The sequence below is a fragment of the Tauraco erythrolophus genome, chromosome 12 (genome assembly GCF_009769465.1).
Source record: "Tauraco erythrolophus isolate bTauEry1 chromosome 12, bTauEry1.pri, whole genome shotgun sequence".
Classification (NCBI taxonomy): Eukaryota; Metazoa; Chordata; class Aves; order Musophagiformes; family Musophagidae; genus Tauraco; species Tauraco erythrolophus.
Window position 1 is genome coordinate 14,298,882 of NC_141476.1, and position 12,977 is coordinate 14,311,858.

At 36.8% G+C, this 12,977-nt stretch overlaps 1 protein-coding gene across 1 annotated transcript in view; it reads left to right on the plus strand.

Moving 5' to 3' along the window:
* Positions 1–1,667: 1,667 nt before the first annotated feature.
* ARHGEF3 (Rho guanine nucleotide exchange factor 3) overlaps positions 1,668–12,977 on the plus strand; it is a 118,576-nt gene continuing 107,266 nt past the window's right edge. The window contains exon 1 of the mRNA XM_086618897.1: positions 1,668–1,756. Within this exon, the coding sequence (XP_086475023.1) occupies positions 1,668–1,756 (89 nt within the window). The remainder of the gene's footprint in view (positions 1,757–12,977) is intronic.

Consider the following 12,977-nt stretch of genomic DNA (forward strand, 5'->3'; position numbering starts at 1 on the left):
ATTTTCAGATATTAGACTGGGAATGTGAGAGAGTTGAGAAGTTTGACAAGATATATTCCCCTGTGTATGCCTTTACGTGGTTTTCTTTGTGGAACATGTAAGAACATAAATTGAGTTTATGCCATATTTCATTTATTTTCTGTTAGATATGTGTCAACCTTTGTGGTCAATTTTCACAGAAAAGTTTGTAACACAGTAACTTTCTTCACTTCTTCTGTCCTCTGCTTTTTCCCTAGTTTCAGTGTGGAAGTCTTAAAGCAGAGATGTGTATGGAGCATTTGCTTAGATGTTTCTAAGGGTGGGGAGGAGAGTGCTAAAACCATCTCTTTAGTCATACATTGAACACTTGTACTGCTGTAGTACTAGTTCACAAGTGAACAGTAGAAGTTGGGGTGTGGGGGTGTTTTTGCTGGAATAGCAGCCTTGTGGTTTTGTAATTTGAATCTTTCAGCTTCCAACTTTTGAGAAATAATGGACTCCTTTTAACCTTCTTTTGAACCTTTGATCTTAATAGTACAAGTGACGGTAAGAGAAGGAAAACTCTTGTTGGCATAACTTGCCCAATCATTGAAGCATCTGGGCTTTCCCAATGCAGAGCAGAAATTCACTACCAAAAGAAAAGCTTTAATTTTCCCTGTCAGGAAATCGCTGATTTTTACCCAGGTTAAACCAGCCTTTTTAATAGTTCTTTAGATCTTCTTGCAAAAAGCAAGGGATTATTATCTTGGCAAGCACAGCCTATTTTCTGGTTATAGTCTAGTAGCTATTAATTAATATACGGTTGAACCTGTTCTCTGTTAATCAGTTAGGTCTTTGTGCTGATAATAATAGAAACTGGGAGTCAAATCAAGTCAAATAAGATGACTTTGATGGCTAAAACTGTATTTTTTCCCTCTCTCTTTTTTAAAAGAAAGGAAAAGAACAACCTCTAGATTTAAGTTCCATGTTAACGTTGTGGAACCTGTTACCAAAAAATAAGAGTATTTCATGGTGAAATTAACTTGCCTTATCTAGAGACTTCATTTGTTCTTACTGTGCAAGTTGTTTACGTGAAGCACCTTTGGCTATATATACGTTTTTGGAAGCGTTGTAGCTTGGGAATTGCTATTGCCAGCATTGGAATATGTCTGTGCTGGTTTTGAGGGTGACTTCAGCCATGAATGAATTGTTATTTTCTGCAAATTAGCAAAGCGTGATCTTAAGTTATTAAAATATGGATTGTATATTAAAATATGCTAAAAAGCTCCTGTAAGTCTTTACATATCAGAAATTGAAATTTTCTCCCCAATGTTGTGTGACTCATTCCATGGCAACACTAGCTGTGACTGCTGCTCTGAATTACCATAACTGACACTGTGCATAGCCCTGGATACAGGCGTGCTGACATCAACTCTTTTGGCATGTGTTCAGAAGAGTAAACAACAGACAATCAGTGTTGAGTTTGGCATAACTAGCAAATCCACAGAACTGCCAAATCCTTCTCCATGTATTCATCCAATTAATCCCATTGATTTAGGGCATTTACTTAAGTGAGTAAAACATACTGTATTTTGTCTTAAAAATTCTTTTCTTAAAGTTTTGATTTTCTACTGAATTAGTAAACATGTTCTTCACTTATATTGCATTTTTCATGTTTTTTGATGTTGCTATTCCTTTGTAGAAAAAAAATGAATTCTGAAAGCTCAGCACTTGCCATGAGTAGCCCTACTGTAATAAACCAATGTGCCAGAGGAGGAATGGAAGAAGAAAAAGTTTGGTAAGCTTTACTTCTAATTTTCTAAGAGTTTAGTAGACAGCAATATTAGGAGATGTAGTTTTAAAATTAAGCAAAATAATTGTTTGTTGTAACTGTTTGCATTAATTTTGCATTATTTAACAACAGAGAAGGAAAAAAAGGAAATAACTTTTTATTTTGGTTTTGAGTTTTTAGGAGATGACCATGGGACAGGGTGTCATGGGGGATGGGCAATGGAAAAACTCTTGTTCCCTTCAGCAGTGCACCAGTTGTACTCATGGAATCCTTCACATATGGCAAATGTCTTAATCTCCCAGTGCTGTTGCTATACTTGTGCGATGCTATTACTAGTACCCTTCAGCACTGTGCAGGCTGGTGTTCTCCTGACATTTGTGCTCTGGGAGACATTACAAAGTCAATAGTTTTGACTTTTTATTTAAAAAACATTTTCTCTGTACTGGAGAAAAAAAAGTATTACGCTTTTCAATGGTAGATGTGGACAAATACTTACACTTCAGGACAATGTTTTTGTGAAAACTGCCACTGACCATGTAATTTTTAGCACCTTGTTTGATGTTTTCATGAAAGGAACAGGGTGTTGAGAAGGCATTGAGACTATTTCAGCTGTGTTAATGAGAGCCTATTATTAAGAGCCTGATGATTTTTTTACTTGCTGTTGTCCACTAGGGTTTCGCTAGAGTATTGTTATATTGTTTATTTACCATGTAGGAAAAAAACAAATAAACTCATGACAGGAAGCATGACACCTGTATGGACAAAAAGCTAACCTATATTGTTTTTGTACTTTGAGAGATACTCTTGAAAAGCTAAAGAATTAAAGAATTATTAGTAAATGAATGTTATATTTCTTGCTGGATGCTTGTCAGGAAATCATGTAAAGTCTTTTTTTCTTTGTTTTGGTTTTTTTTTTTCATTTTTATGTAGGATTAAATTAACAGCATCATAGTACCTGGAAACTAGCTTATTTTTAAATATCTCCCACTATTCTCCTACTATTCCTGGAACATCCTCAAAACTAGAAACAAAATCTTCAGATGAAGGGGCAGGATGAGGAAGACTTGTGAGCTTCCCTCCTGACTCCCAAATCTAATGAGGGATGGGGAATTGGCACATACTGTTCCTTTGTTTTATATATTTTACTATTTTTTTATTCTTCTTGTGATATTGAACTGGGGCCAGTTCTGTTTAATATCTTTATCAACAATCTCGACAAGGGGATCATGTGCACCCTCAGTAAGTTTGCAGATGACACCAGGTTGGGCAGGAGTGTTGATCTGCTGGAAGGCAGGAAGGCTCTACAGAGGGATCTGGACAGACTGGATCTATGGGCTGAGGCCAGTTGTATAAGGTTCAACAAAGCTCAGTGCCAGGTCTTGTGCTTGGGTCACAACAACCCCATGCAACACTACAGGCTTGAGGAAGAGTGGCTGGAAAGCTGCCTGGTGGACAAGGACCTGGGGGTGTTGGTCAACAGCTGGCTGAGTATGAGCCAGCAATGTGCCCAGGTGGCCAAGAAGGCCAATAGTATCCTGGCTTCTATCAGAAATAGTGGGGCCAGCAAGGCTAGGGCAGTGATCATCCCGCTGTATTCAGAACTGGTGAGGCTGCACCTCAAATACTGTGTTCAGTTTTGGGCCCCTCACTGCAAGAAAGACATTGAGGTGCTGGAGTGTGTCCATAGAAGGGCGATGATGCTGGTGAAGGGTCTGGAGCACAAGTTTTATGAGGAGCGGCTGAGGGAACTGGGGTTGTTTAGCCTGGAGAAAAGGAGACTGAGGGGAGACCTTATTGCTCTCTACAACTACCCAAAGGGAGGTTGTAGCAAGGTGGTGGGTGTTGATCTCTTCTCCCAAGTAACAAGTGATAGGGCAAGAAGAAATGGCCTCAAGTTGCACCAGGGGAGGTTTAGATTGGATATTAGGAAAAATTTCTTCACTGAAAAGGTTGTCAAACATTGGAACAGGCTGCCCAGGGAAGGGCTCGGGTCACCATCCCTGGACATATTTAAAAGACGTGCAGATGTGGTGCTGTGGGAGATGGTTTAGTGGTAGACTTGGAAGTGTTACGATAATGGTTGGACTCTGTGATCTTAAAGGTCTTTTCCAACCTAAGTGATTCTATGAATATAAATTCCTTTTTTTTCATGGTATTTCTTTGTAAGGCTTCATGGCAATTCTTGGTAATGTTGAGAGTACAATTTATGTTACCAAGTGTTAGAGTATTGTGAATGAATGGCATGATTTGTTACAAATATATAATTGACCTTAGGGAAAGTGTGGAAAATAGCAGAATTTACTTGTCTACTAGTCTTTGATTTGCCTTTTGTTGTGCGTGTCCTGTTCCATCCTCCTCCCCTCCAAATTCTTGTCTATATTGTACACTGATCTACAATTTCTTTGACATACATTCAGTCGTACTTGCTAATATTTTTAACCATTGTCTTCCTGCAAATCTTCATTAAATTAGTCAGAGTTTAGAGCAGACATTGTTCTCTTCTTGAGGAATTAATTTCATCTTTTTATTTAATATCCTAGGATGCTTGAGAATTCCAATTAGGAGATAAAACAATTCCTTTTTTCAGACGTTGTAAAATTACCTTGGAATTTGATGTTAAATAAATATCCACAATTCCAAAAGCTCATACTCTCAAAGTTCCTCCCTTTATCTCTATTGGTGGTAGGCCAGGTTATCCGGCGTGTCACTGAGATGCAGAGAATTGTTTCACATTGTAGGATTAGTTTAATGCAATTTACATGACACTGGGAAATAAAGATTTCTGTAACCACTGGAGTATTTACACTGACTGGTTATATAGTCACCACTGTATATGTGGATGTGTGCTTGGTAAATATTTTCAATCAGTAAGATAAACGTGAAAGGAAAATTTTCAAATTAGAATCTTGCCTTGTAGACTTTGGCTACGAGTAAGTATGTGACAGTTTGAGTGCGCTAATCAGGGGCAGTAGAAACTTGGACTGACTTGTGTTGACATTGAATTGTTTATTACTGAAAGATAAATCGATTGGTTAAGGATATATTGAGATTTAACTCTTCCATGGGCAGAGAATAATATGTGCTGTCATAGTTTTTGTGATATCCATTTATATTTAAGGACTACATATTAGGTTGTAGAGTGGTATAAAGAGTCAGGTTATCGCTTAGTATAAACTGTGGGGCCTGTGCTAAATTACAAGGAGATAAAAATATTTAAGCCAACTTTAGGTGTGCTTCGTATCTTCTTAAATGTGTTTCAACCTATATATCAACCAACCAACTATATAATTTTTACTTTTGCTACCTTCTTATTTTGTAAACCAAAATCTCATTTGTTAAAAAGGGCATCATATTTGCAATCAGCGGAATTTCAGTTGGGTTTTTGATTTGAGAAGCTGAGTAGCAACCTGATGCATGGCTGGTATGATGAATGCAAGATGTGGTTGACTCGAGTTCTTTGCTGTCTGTGACTCAGCTGTTACTTGGTGGGTGTAGTAAATAAAATGGTGAACATTTCATTTAGATCTATGAGGAATATACTTGAAGTTTTCTAAATTTTTTTTCTGTGCTTGATATTGTGGGGTTTTGTGAGTACTAGAGCTGAATAAACATAATTTTTCTCAGCCTAATAAGTGCAATGTTGCGCCGCATTACTGCATCATGCATTTATTACTGTTTTCATTGTCTGATTCTTGAAACAGTTGTGTTCTGATGGGTTCTCAGTTGTTTTATTTTCATGAAAATGTGACTGATGAGTAAGGACTGGTGCTAATCATAGCAAGATAGGAATCTATACTATAAAAAGTGTGCAGTAACAATGTAAATTATTCAATCACGTCAGAAGTCAGCAAAAGCCCTGAGCAAGGCCTTATCTGGTGTTTAAACAACACTTATGATGCAGGTAAAAGGCTTTGATGTTGTGTAAGGCCTTATAGTCAGGCCCCCTTAAAACGGAGGGATGAGCATAAATAATTGAGTGGTGGTGACTTTTACTCACAGCCAGGAGGCAAAGTTCTTAATCTTTTTGCTTCAATAAATTATTACTAAAATGTGAACAACTTAATGATATTTTACTTTTAAATGTGAACAATGGGTAAACACACTTAATATCAAGGACATTAATATTATCTAACAAACTTGTGGTGGAATTATTCACATAACCTTAGTATAACATGAAGTTTTCTCAAGTGCTGAAGCTAAATTTACGTGTGTTGTATGAATGTTATTGTGTACTTTGCTCAGTAAAAGCACGGCGCATTTGTTCAGGTGATAAGCGCAAATTGTTTTGTCTTGTCAAAGATGTTGAGATCTTTTATATATTTGTACTTTGTTTATTAGTCTTAAATGATGTTTTAATGACTGCCAGTGAGTATTTTATTCTCATAAATTACCTACTGATGCTATCCTGTTTTAAATAAAGCTGCTGTAAATACTTTTGGCATGGTGTATTTTTATATTGGGGATAGATTAGAGGATAAATTACAAAATGGAAATAAGTAATAGTTCACTAAAGGACTCTCTCCCCTTTTATAGAAGATAGCATAACTTTATAGAAGACAACGTGTAACTAATCACACAGTGCTAACTAGCTAGAATTTTGAAGTTCATGGAAAGGAGTGAAAGAGGGAAGAACTCTTAATTTCAGTCTCTCAAATGCTAATGGATATTGGGAATTCTATGGTTTAACTACTTTACTGACTATGAAGAGGACATCTGAAACCTTATCTGCTTGCTTTCTCTAGAGCTTATAACAGAAAATAATATAATCTGATAAGATATGAAAAAGCTTCTGAAAAAAAAACCCAAGAAATTTAGTTACTATTCGAAGTTAATCTTCCCAGTTACCTTGTATAGCTGTTTACAAATTCTGCCATTCCATTTTGTCAGTGTTTTGTATCTGCGTAGTTTGGTACCTCTACAAGATAAAGTGAATTGAATTCTCAAGCTTACAATGCTTCACTTGCTTCTATTGCTCTTTTTTCCCTCCAACATACATAATCAAGATTACAGCAGCAAAAAAAAAAAATGCCAGTAGTAGTACTAGCATGACTGCTGCAAATGTCTGATAACTAGAGGGCACCACAGCAGAGTTCCTGTGTGAACCAAGTTAAGCTGTTCTTGAGAAGCAGGAATACTGAGGAATTTAGCTGATCCTGTTGATCTAATGACCATTCACTACCTGAGCTAGTATGGAACAGTGCTTGAACAAGTGAAGGCTTGAGAGCCATCAAATTCTAGAAACTACCGATTTGGCAGTTTCCCAGTTTCTTGATGTTGAAAATTGCAAGAAAGGAACTAAAGATTTGAGAGCAAGAGGGAACCGTGTCAATTCATCCACGCTTGCTTACTATGAAATTAGCTGGCTGGCACATTGATTTTTCAAAACAAATGTGCAGGGGAATGGGAAATTTTCCAGTTTTTGTTATTGTATGTGGATTTATAATGTGCTTCCTCTAGGCTGGACGAAATCTTGCTAGTCACTTCTTTATGTTTTTACATAGCATTAAGTCAGGAAGTATTTCAGCTTTTTAAAACTAGTAATTGAAATTTGGAGTTCTCGATGTCTTTCATGACCAAGTTTGTGGTGCTGTGACTTTCCATTTCTGTCTCCAAATACTCTGCCGTGTTGCTTACTGAGTATGCAATGCTGTCCTATTTCTGTGACAGACTTGCCATCACTTTTAGAGCAAATCTCTCTGAAAAGTGTCTCTGTCATGAAGAAATAAATCTATAGATCTTGGAACTAACCAAACAAGCATTTTTATATTTGGATTCCAGCACATTCTGACTTTTTGTTTATGACTTGTCTTAAACTGAGTTTGTGGACAGAAACTTCTTTAAATCTTTTTTTTCTTTTTTTTTTTTTTGTCTTCCGCTGTAACAGCTAGGTGGTTTTCGTTTCAGCTTTCCTTTCCAATCTGAGATGGAAGTATTTTTGTAATCTATAAAGGCATATGAGTACTGGTGCTAATGTTGACTGAGATAATATGTTAAATATCTTAGATTAAAACTTTAATTTGGAACTGTCATTTTTTTAAGAGTTACGTGTTTCATCGGAGAGTTGAATTGCAATCATGTTTCTGCACTAAACTTTGGAAGAATAACTTGCTTTCTGATAAATTTGCTGTATAAAAAATTGACAATTTGTAACTATTATTTTTGGAGATTTTTGGGGAAGGGAAACTATTGAAACTCCAGTCTATATAGCAAGAAGGAAGACAAATGTAATACCTGAGTTCAGTATCTACAAAAATTATTTACAAAACCAGCTCCATGGGTGCATACATTGAAAGAGAAAAGCTTACTGTCATATCTTGGTGTGCGCGTATTTGGGGTGCAGGGAGATTGTTAGGAATTTTTTTCTTAATGTCTTAAGTGATTGATGAAGACAGTAGAACTCTTCTACATTTTGGGCTCTTTACAGAGTGCGTGGTTTAAAGTATTCACTGAAGCCTCACACATTGTTTGACGCTTGTCCGTTCCTTTCCCAAGGGATGTGGTATACTACGGAATACAATTATGAGCAAAGTTGTTACTTTTACTGATGTTGTCTTTTTTTTTCTTTAATATCATGACCTTAGACATGTGAAATGGAACATCGTAAATATACCCAGGAAATAATTACTTTCAACATATCAGATTTATTTTTTTAAAATCAGGAAACCATTCGGGAGTGAGGCTTCTCAATATTGTGGCTTTTGCAGTGAAGCTACTTTTAAACACTTTTGCCTCTCAGTTACGTGTGCCCGTTTTCACCATTATTTGCCACCATCTCTGTTGTGCCAATACTGTATTGATCCATTCTGTGAATTTTGGCTAAAAATAGCTTTCCCAAAAGGAGATTAATTTTTATTTCAGTAATATTATGTTTAGCACAGCCCTACAAAGAGTTATTTGGTACAACTCAGAGGGTGAAAAAGTGCAATAAGTACGGGATAGGATACAGTGACCAAGGAAGTGGGGAGTCACAGGGTTTGATCACTTTACTAGGACTTCTTTGCCAAAACTACTGGTTTTCTTGTAAGATGGTAAAATAGAGTTATAAAATATATAAGGAAAAGTAATCTCAAATCAATTGACCAAATTTCATACTTATCTTCTTTAGATAATTAATCATTATTTAAAAACATTAGCTTTATTAATAAAAATTTGGTTTTTATCTTTATTTTTGGTGCTATTTCATAACTGGATGCTGTATCCAGTATACTTGTTTTCTAGGATTTGTAATAGCTTCAGAAGTGAACATTACTACTTTACATGATTGGAAAAAGATTTCTGGCTTCAAAAATATACATGCAGTGTGTAGCTGCCTGATCAAAGGAAGGAAGTAGGCTCATGTAGTGAGTCAGATTGTCCTGATTGTGTGAGTATTGACTTCAGTGGAGCACTATGAAGTTGTAAGAATTTATAGAGCCAACCCAAGAATGATATAGGCTGCCTTTAAAGACATTTTTCTTCTAAGAATCAAATCCCTGTTGTCAGTTCTTAAGTACTATATCCAACATGTCACCAAAAAAAAAAGTTAAAATTGATATAGTGAAGATACTCTATTTGTTTAATATTATGAATACCATGGAGTTCTGTTGACTTTACTGGAACTAATTAACTGTAAAATTAACTTGTTAGTAAATTATTAAGGCAACAGCAAAACTTAAAAGCTTTTCCACTGAAAAGATTACTAGAGTGCTGAAGGCCGTAACCAGTTTTGTTAGCCTGCTTCTAATTGTGCATTTTCTTTTGGAGGCTGGCCTTGTTTTATGTTACAAATGACGGGGGAAAAAAAGAGACAGGAAATCAAAGAGGAAAGAAATAAAAATACTAGGCAGCAAAAAGTTAAGAAATGCAGCTTAGCATTTAAAACAAGTGTGCAGGGTTGGAAGGTGGGGAAAGGAAGGTACAGCCTCAGGCTGCCCTAAATGTTTGTTAGCTGCACTCTCACACTTTGTGGAAAACATATTATGTGCCTGGACATATTTATGTAGCATTTCCATTGCAATACAGTCCATTTGATCCATAGCGGTTGGACTTAATGTGGCTGAGCTCTGACCTCAGTTGGGAAGTGCTTTCTCGCTTTTGTAATTCTAGGTTCTTAACAGCTGTTGCTGAGCTAAACTTATTTTTAGTCATTCACTTGTTTAGGACCCACTAGGTTTACAATTACATAGCTAGCTTTTAATGCGATTTTATTTACTAAGGAAAAGTGGTACTACAATGAAGTTCTGCCCAGTGGCTAGGATCAGATCACTCCCTGAACATATGGGTTATGTTAATGTCTGTTGATTATTGTTTTATCTGAGCTTTAAAATTTAGAAACTCTTTGGGATAGCAGAAGTAGTTATTCTGGGTTATTGTGCAAACTATATTTGAAGCTTTTTCTTTTTTTTTTTTAATTTATCTGCTATTTAAAAACCACATAGAAATAACAGGGTCAACCGAGATTAAAAAGGTGCTTGAATTGACATGCACACGGCTGCAATGTGAGTCAGATAGGAAAGCAGTGATGAGCAGCTGAAAATCTGCATTTTCATGATGAAGTAGTATGTAATACCACATGGTAGACACTTACCTTAATGCATGTGGTTTCAATCACACAACCCTTCTTACCTAATGAGGATCAGGACAGGGCAGCTGAATTGCTGCATGCTGTAGCTCAAACACCGACAAGTGCTCAAGCTGACTCCTAACTTGCATGGGAAGTAAGGTTTAATGACACAAATCATCATCATTCTGTTGCAGCTTTTCCCAGCTGCTAACTGATGAAGGAAGAATTTTGTGTCTGGAATTAGAGTGAGAAGAGAAATGAGTTTAACTGCTTTCCCTGTTTCTCCTATATCCTTGTTCAATCAGTAGAAATGAGTCATACCGAAGAACTGAATTAAAATGGCTCTAGTCAAGTGCAGTTTAGCTGCAGGTGTTTGTGATTACAAAAGGCACATACATGTTTGGAGAATACACGGTTACACTGTTTGCAAAAAGGAAGTCCCATAAATTGCAGATTAACACTTTAGATAGCTAAATAAAATTAATCTTATTTGCAAGAGGCCTTGAATTAGCTATTTTCTAGTATTGTCTTATTGCAAAGACAGGAAATACTCTTCTTGGAAAGCTGAAGAATATTCAGGATAGTTAACATAACCTAACAATTATGACAGACTATTTTAATAAAGCAGATAAATATTGACAAAATAGATTTTTTAAAATAAATCACTTCTATCTTAGTTTATTTAACGTACTTCTCTGCCCATAAAAGGAGTAGTAGAATCAAAAATTGTTATGACGGAATCATTTGCATGGGGACTTGCAGCCTGAGAGCCAGTCCCTTTAAAGGAAGTGGATGAAGATCCAGGAGAGCGATGTAGAACATGGAGAGCATGACTCATATCAGGTTTGGTAGCACACCCAGAGATGGTGAGTGATGAGAAGGTGCTGAAATGGTTAAAGTGAGAGCAGTCGCCAACTGCTGACTTGAGTCTCATGCACACATGAAATGGGCTTTGTAACTGAAGAAAATGTGCCCCAGAGGCAAATACAAGTTTCAACATATGTTTACTCGTCATGTCTTGCAAAACTTGGTATGGATTGCATTTCCTCATCCTGCATGGGATGAAAAAAACCTTGATTGCGGCCTTAAGAAAGAAAAGCGCTGTTTTCACGCTGGCCTGAATGTGAGTCCCACCAGATGGCAGCCTTGGTCCGGCGCTGAGGAGAAGGGAGAGGAACGAGTCGCTCTCGATGTGGAACTCGCCGGTGTCCCTCCCTCTGGTTTCTGGTGGTTCTTCTTTCCCCTTCCTCACCCTTTGCTTTACTCTGGGACTGCATAACGAGATGTAAGCAGAGGTGAGAGTTATTGGTCGCTTGTTTTTCCACAGCCATTTTACTGGGATATGGCTAAGGCTGCTGCTTGCAGGTAATATTTAGTGGTTTTTTTTGTAGGGGCTTTATATCTTCTTTTTCGGTCAAAGATCATCGCTCCCTACATTCCTGGATGAAGCTGTCATCTGCATTTTGTACATGTGATTAGATTGTCTCTGGGTCATACTTCAAATCGTCTCTACTGGTGTTACATCTCTTGAGACATTTGCTATATGCGCTGGTTATGCCCCTGCTGTGTTCTGCCTGCTTTTTCACTGTCGCACGTCTCTCTTTTTGTTATAGCTGCTAGCCTGGGGAGGTAGAAGAAACATTTCTGGAAAACTTAATTGGTTCCAAATCAATGTCTAGAAATTTTTATCCAAGTAAAAGTTAACACCGTCCTTAGGCTGCCCTCAATGGTGTTTTGTTTATAAATGGGTGTTAGTGAACAGGCAGTGACATGGCTTTTATACTCTGCTGTACAAGTAAATAGAACGTTCAAAAAGAGTGTAGAGAGAGAGTGATATATATATATAGTTTTTAAAAAGTTGAAAAATGTTTAGCAACTATAATTTTTAGTTAGATTTTTTTCTTACATAAAACTATCAGTCCACCTGTCATTAAAAGTCTTTTATTCCTTTCTTTGTGATGGGGCATATTGGTGAAATATAGAAAAGATATTTAATAAAAATCAATGTCACTTTGGACTTTCTGTGGCTATCACTCTCTTGGCTGGCACAGGGACACTGGAATTGAGAAGCTGAATCTGTATAGTTGTATCTAACCCACGCTTTCTCATTTTGGAAGGTGAAGGGGTTCTTTAACACACATACCCCATTCCACCCCCCGTGGATGAGAGAAGTTTGTGCTGACAGGGTCATAAATAACACAGGCACGGTGATTAGGATTGGGTCACCAATGTGAAGAACTAACACACTGTGGAAGGAGGCCTCAGCATCCCTAACTCATGTTTTGGTCATTTGCAAGTTGAAGTTATGATTATCGTGGATGGGAACTTCTCCTTCAGTGCAATCTTGCAAACATAGTATAAATGAATTTGCATAGTTTAGAACAAGAGTGACAATTATCATCCATCTTAATTGTTTTTTTCATGCTGTAGAGCCCCATCTTCTCATTCAGATACAATGCATCTTGCCGCATTTTCTCCTTCTCTATTACTTTATGAAAAAAAACACAAAAAATGTGTTTACAAAAAATTCTATTTACAAAATCTGAAGCATGTTAACAAGCAAAGTAAAAGACAATATTTCCTTCCCTCCTTCATGATCTATTCCAGTAATGTTAAAAATAAGTTGTAGCAATAGCAAATTAACAGCGATAAGACACTTGTAATATTTTTAGATTGTCTTAATTC